Source organism: Aplysia californica, unplaced genomic scaffold, assembly GCF_000002075.1.
Source record: "Aplysia californica isolate F4 #8 unplaced genomic scaffold, AplCal3.0 scaffold00317, whole genome shotgun sequence".
In the NCBI taxonomy this organism is placed as follows: Eukaryota; Metazoa; Mollusca; class Gastropoda; order Aplysiida; family Aplysiidae; genus Aplysia; species Aplysia californica.
Genome location: NW_004797587.1, coordinates 663,528 through 670,596, shown reverse-complemented (window position 1 = coordinate 670,596; position 7,069 = coordinate 663,528). Strand labels below are relative to the sequence as shown.

At 39.9% G+C, this 7,069-nt stretch overlaps 1 protein-coding gene across 1 annotated transcript in view; it reads right to left on the bottom strand.

Annotated features, from left to right (window-relative positions):
* Nucleotides 1–7,069, bottom strand: part of LOC101847436 — a gene marked incomplete in the record, with an annotated part of 28,664 nt that overhangs the window by 3,709 nt on the left and 17,886 nt on the right. The window contains 3 exon segments of the mRNA XM_005102218.2: nucleotides 394–490; nucleotides 4,963–5,145; nucleotides 6,670–6,782. Coding sequence (XP_005102275.2) covers nucleotides 394–490; nucleotides 4,963–5,145; nucleotides 6,670–6,782 — 393 coding nt within the window.

The window sequence follows — 7,069 nt, the reverse complement described above, 5'->3', positions numbered from 1 at the left end:
CTCTCTCTCTCTCGCTTTCTCGCTCTCTCCCTCTCTCCCACCTCACCCCTATCTCCCTTTTTTAAATTCATGTTTACTAGAGCATTAGGACACACTTGGCCGACCTATGGCAAGACTACGTTGTTTTTTACCTTCAGTTCTCTTAGATTTTGATGATAAAGTACATACTTGGGGCTGACTGACACGTTTCACTCGAAATTTATTAAATGATTTGTTCCACTTTGTCTCACTCGCTGTGGTTTGTAATACATGTACCAGTACTGATGTACATATTATACCTACAGATACAAGTGCAATTATTGTGTCACCGATTCCTATATTTTTCTCCCCCCAAGAAGGAGTTTTCCACCTTTTTCCGAAACGAACCATGTCTTTTGTTGGTCGCCCTCTCACCTGAGTACTGTTTGAGGGTATCTGACTTGGTGCACAGCACGATGTTGGAAGTCTCGAACTCTATCCTCGTGTCGTCGTAGCGACGCCGCCTCTCCATCTGTGCGGTGGAACAAAACGGGTCTCGTTACATATGTAGGCCTACCAGTGTCAACAATGAAAAGAGAAAGCGTAAATCATGTATGGGGCAGATGCTTTTATTTAAACCTTGTTGTAGTACATGTCCTCAAAAGCGTTTAATTAGTACCATTTAACATTTTTACAGGTTTGGGGCATGGGATTATCAAATTATGATATAAAGACAACCCAAGAAGCAGAACACGTGGCCCAGACTTTCGAAAGGAGAATGAAAGGTGTGCCTTCAAAGTACTTCAACTTCAATACATGTACCTATATCATTGGAACGAGTTGCTTTGGCCATTTTCATCTTAAGGGGGGGGAGGGTACACCCCCAAAATCAAAACTCGGCTCAAAATCATGGAATTTGAGTTGTAGGCATTTTTTGTTTTCTCAGCCTCTCCTACAACTATTTCATGGCATAAGAACCCCCCAAAACCGTATTTTTTCCCATACCGGGCATGTTTGTAACCGCCATTTCCTCGTAAAGTCAGTATTTTATTTTTCTTTATCGGCCGTTTTCTCAAAATACGACTTTTCTCTATACTTTTTAAAATAACTCCACCATTTTTCATCCAATCTTCATGAAATTTCACAGAATGATGAAGAGAAGAGGTAATACTAAAAGTTTGTCTGTTGAATTTTTGATATATGGAATAGATTTTTGGTGGTGGTGTCTGGAGTGTGGATTTTCACGGATTTTTCGCAAACTTGAATGCTACCTCAGGAAAAAATTCATTAAATATTTTCTAATTCGATTAGGATAAAAACAACAGACACATTTTTAGATCTAATGTTTGTAAACACGCATGCAAAAAAAAAAATTAATATCCATGAGCGATAAGTGCGGTATTCATTACGTAAGACATGTCAATAAAATCCAACATAGCGGCATATCCATGGAAACGAAACTTTTTTCTCAAATTTGATTGCGGATTTTAAGACTCCTTACTATGCTTATTATATGTTTGACATTTGGTAAAATTCGGTCCTGTAATAAGCGAGATAGCCCCCAGGTGTACCCCCCCCCCCCCCATCCCCTTTAAGGTAAGAGTTGGCACGCTGAAGACTTTGATCTAATAGTGGTGTTTGCAAAAGTAAGTGTTAGTCTGTGTTCATGCTTGCGCATTTTGTGGGTCAAGTGACGGGAACAAATCTGTAGACTAAATGTTTCGTTTATGGTAATAGGCCTACAGCCTACACGTACCGTAGTAATAAACTAATATAATCAGTTACGGAAAGGGCTCATTTTGGGAACGAGATCTTCCCTAATGCAACCGTTATTTCTGTCTTCTAAGTTTCCACTTCATTTCCCAGCACCAAACAAAAGATACCAAAGCTATTAAATTACCCCCCCCCCCCAATCCCCGTCGCAGATGCACAAGATCCAGGCCATTCTCCCGGAGGTAATTGACTGAGTCAATGTGTGGAGTTTATGCTAAAGAGTTGTGCGTGGTTTATAAAAATAATAATAATAATATATAACATTTATAGAGCGCATTTCCAAAAAAAGTAGCTCAATGCGCTTTACATTGGAATACCCATTTTTCAAAAACCTTTCTTACTACTTCCTTTCTTCTCACGCAATATACATTAATGCACACACACACACACACATACACACACACACACACACACACACACACACACACACACACACAGAGACTATTTTCATCCAGACATAGGAAAAGAACAAATATAATGAAAGCTAACGTTAAAAAGCTTATGAAGGATAGGCCTGTAGGAACAGAAAATGTTTAAGATGTCTTTTGAAGCTATCAAGTGTTCTTATTTGTCTTAGTTTCATGGGTAATCTGTTCCACATAAATGGACCAAGATATGAGAAAGATCTCTCTCCATATGATTTGTATGATTTTACAGGTGTCACAAGTAGGGTGTTATCGTTCGATGATCTTAGGTTTCTCCCTGGTTTATATATACTGATAAGTTCTTGCAGATAAAAAGGAGCAGTTTTATTTACACATTTGAAACACATGACGCAGATTTTAAATATTATTCGTTCTTTTACAGGGAGCCAATGCAGTTCTTTTAATAATGGAGTGACATGGTCTCGTTTTTTAGATCTTGTTATCAGTCTAGCGGCATTGTTTTGAATTACTTGTAAACGATTCAAATATTTGTTGTTCAGACCTGCTAGGAGTGAGTTACAATAGTCTAATCTAGATAGGATAAGAGATGTTACCAGTGTTTTTGTGGTCTCTTCGCTTAAGTACTTTCGAACTAGGCCTATCCTTCTCAGCTGAAAATAAAGGGATTTGGACAGAGATCCTACAAACGAGCCCATTGATAAGTGGTGGTCAATATATACACCGAGATTCCTGACAACTTCTTTACTAGATGTCATATGCCCATATAAATCAAAGTTGACACTTTCCAGATCTTTATTTAATCGTGGATTTTTTATAAGAATGATGTCTGTCTTTTCTTCGTTTAGTTTCAATTTGTTTACTGTCATCCACTTTTTGATTTCATAAAAACATTGTTTAGTGATGGAAATCATGTTTGGTAGATCTTGAATGGTGCCATTAACATACATTTGGGAATCATCGGCATAAAAATGATAATTCAATCCATGATTTTGTAAAATGCTTGCTAAGGGCTGTGTATATAGTGTAAAGAGCACTGGTCCAAGAACGGACCCCTGTGGAACTCCATAATCGAGCCTGACCTGCTTTGAAAAGCTATTTTTAATTTGCACTGACTGAACTCTTTCTAGTAAATATGACTTAAACCATGAAAGCACAGTACCCGATAAGCCAAATGAGCGCTCAAGTCTTGTGAGTAGAATAGCATGGTCAATTGTGTCAAAAGCTGCGGACAGATCCAAAAGAGTTAAAAGACAGATGTTTTTGCTATCAATGGAATCCAATAAATCAGACGTTACTTTTAAAAGCGCAGTTTCGGTACTATGATGAGTTTTATAGGCAGATTGGTAAATTTCCTCAAGACCATTTTTTCTCATGTGAGACAAAACTTGACTTAAAACAATCTTCTCTAGAATTTTTGAGACAAATTGCAAATTCGAAACTGGTCGATAGTTTTTAAATTCATTTTTATCAAGCCCGGGTTTTTTCAATAAAGGTTTTACAATAGCTTGTTTGAAAGTATTAGGTACTGTGCCAGTGGCAAGTGACATATTCACTATCTGAGTAATGTGAGGTAGGACAATATCAATACAGGTTTTGAATACATGAGCAGGCATTGGGTCAAGGTCGCATGTTTTTATGGTTGACCCATTAATACAATTTAAAATATCACTACTTGTAACTGGACTAAAAGAATCTAATATTTGTCCAGTAAATTCTGAAAATTCCAAATTTCCATTTGGCTCTAGGTCGAGAGAAGAGCGTATGGTATTAATTTTGTCATTGAAAAAAGTCACAAATAAACTACAAAGTTCGTCATCTGATGTTGCAGAGGGGAGAGGAGATATTGTTTCTTTTCCCAGAATAGCATTGGTAGTCTGAACGAGTTGTTTGGGTGATTTAACATCTTGTAATTCATGTAGATAGTATCTTTTCTTGTTATTTTCGATGATTGAGTTGACTTTGTCTCGGTGGTTAATAAAGATGTCTCTGTGAACTTGAAGTTTTGATTTCCTCCACCTGCGTTCTGCCTGACGTCGATGTTTCTTGGCCTCTTTGATTTCAAGTGAAAACCAAGGAGAAAAGGGTCTCGAAGAAATGTTTCTTTTTACCATTGGCGCATGTTGGTCGATTGCCGCTTTGAGAGTGTCATGAAATGTGTCTGCATCTAGGGAGGATAGACTTGTCAGTGTTTTGCTCACGTCGTCCCGAAGTGCCTGTGTGTCTATTGTTCTCGTGTTCCTTGAAAGTATGCTTCTTCTTACGTGTTTTGGTTTGGAGATGTTAATGTTAGCTATCAGAAGAGAATGGTCAGAGATAGCCTTATCTAAAACCTGATGTTTAAGAACATGTTGGTCAGCAGTGTTGGTAATTAGCAGGTCCAAAATGTGACCACTACGATGTGTCGGCTCTTTGATTAGCTGCTGTAGATTATGATCATCAAGAATTGAAACAAGGCGTTTGGTGTCTGGAACAGATGGAACATCAAAGTGAAAGTTGAAATCCCCTATGATGTAAAATTATGCTAATTTAAAGAGGTGTGTGTAGTTTATGCAAAAGAGTTGTGTGTAGTATGATGCTAAAGAGTTGTGCGTGGTTTATGCTAATTTAAAGAGTTGTGTGTAGTTTATGCTAATTTAAAGAGTTGTGTGTAGTTTATGCTAAAGAGGTGTGTGTAGTTTAAGCTATAGAGTTGTGCGTGGTTTATGTTAATTTAAAGAGGTGTGTGTAGTTTAGGCTATAGAGTTGTGCGTGGTTTATGCTAATTTAAATTTAAAGAGGTGTGTGTAGTTTGAGCTATAGAGTCGTGCGTGGTTTATGCTCAAGAGTAAAACATAACTAGCCATACCATATATTTGATCCTTTTGAACGCCCAACAAGGGAAACACAGAACACATTTGGCAGGACTTTCGATATCACAGCAAGATTCCACGGCGTCTCCGTTAGTGAGAATGATGCGCCCCCCTAGCACGGAGCACTTGAGCTGTAGCACCGTGTTGCACCACGTTTGGATGCTGTCGTTGAGGTCAATCTGGAAATAGTGGGACATCCAGTGGACACCTTAGCGCATACCAGTAATCACGTATTATTATTGCATGTAGGCTATTACCTCTGGTAGTCCTCAAACAGGGTGAAAAGAAGAAAGTAGTACAAATGAAAATATGCTAAAATCAAATAGAAAAAAAAAACCCCCCCTTTATTTAATAATTCCCCTTTTTTTTTTTGGGGGGGGGGGGGGGGGGGGGTCCAGAAAAACCGGTTTAAAAAATAAAAAAAGGGGGGGGGGGGTTAATTCTATCTATAGGAGGGTTTACATGTAGAGCGTAGGGCTTGCCAATGCCCCCCCCCCCCCCCCCTCTTATCTCAAAAACAAGACACAGAAATCCATAAAATCTCCAACAGATTGGCCTACACGATATGTATTGATATATATGAACACTTGCAAAGGTGTGCGAGCCAATTCGTTCTATACGATGACGCAGAGATCTACGTGTATGTAACACGATGTGAGTTCGACCCCTGCATATACAAGTTTATTTTATCTACCGTACATGTAGTAGATTAATCTTTCTGCTTGACTACTGTACCCCCAGCTCACCCAGTGGCAGTTGGGCCCCAACATTACACTGCCTCTTACACGATCCAAATTGTGTAGATGGTGACGTAAAAATGTGTAGATCTATATTTAAGAAGACAAGCCGGCTATACTATAACTCCACTAGGTCCTCTCAAACGTGTTTTGTTAGGACCCCTTTATTCTGCCAACCGAGGGACGAGTTTGGAGTTGACGGTGTTGCGGGGCTGATGGTAATGGTAGGCCAACGATAGAGGGTATCTCAATTTAATACATGTAGTAAAGCTGTGCACGTGACAATAGTGCAACACTCACTGCCCAACATCAAGGGACGCTATTCTGCCCAGAATAAGTGAAGGACAATGTTATTTACTGAGTTATCTCCCTTTGTCTAAAAGTTGATGGTCCATCTTTCGGGCTCCCAACTGCCAACAGAGAAAACTGCTTGTCCTCAATCAGTGGTGTTTGTGGAAGAGAGAAAAGGGGAGATATCACCAGACAACTATCCAGTGGATGTCGTGCGCGTGCCGTGTACCTGAGATGCAGGACAAATGTACATTGTTTTGCAAGCTCCGTACAACACAGGCGGTAGGGGCAAAGAGTAGATCTATGTTTATACAGACATTCCTTTTTTCTATTAAATGTATTGACAAAACCCTGCTGTAAACTGGGCTGGGGAGAGAGAGAGAGAGAGGGAGAGAGAGAGAGAGAAAGAAAGACAGAGAGGGGGGGGGAGGGAGAGATATAGAGGGATTCGATTGTAGATTGAATTTTCGTCGGGCATGGAGTTGGGGCTTCGAACCCTTTTCGCTCAATTGTACCGGTGCTGGACTTTGAATCGGAAGTCTCGCCTCTTTAACTTTAACAAAGAAGAAGAAGAAGCCTGCTGTGCGAAAGGGGCTATAACTCATTCTGTGCAAACCCAGACTCCGTTTTGAAGCAGAAAAGTTCAGAAGCGTGGGCTAGGAGTGGAAGCCTCACCTCTATACAGAAGCACCGGCTGTTCATGAGAGTCTCCATGGCTCGGGACATGGTGAGGTGTAGCACACGGCGTATATGTTCGTCTCCGGGGTTGATAGCCACGAGACAGGCAGAGAAGGTCAAGAGGGTCAGTACATAATGTACGGTGAAAATATAGTAAAATAGTACCAAACAAATTATGTACCGTACATGAATCAGCATGTGGATGCTTCTTCTTTGCTTTTACAGTAGTTGGACGTTGCTTCCCTGACCCTTCTGCACTACATAAATGTAGGCATCATACATGCGTATAGTCTAAGTCAAGTACAAAAATACTGTGTCCCTTGCCATTCAGTCTGCCTGTGCCGTTTTGGTTCCAAACCAGATTTTTCTATGCCGTGTTTCCATCTTCTGTGACCCC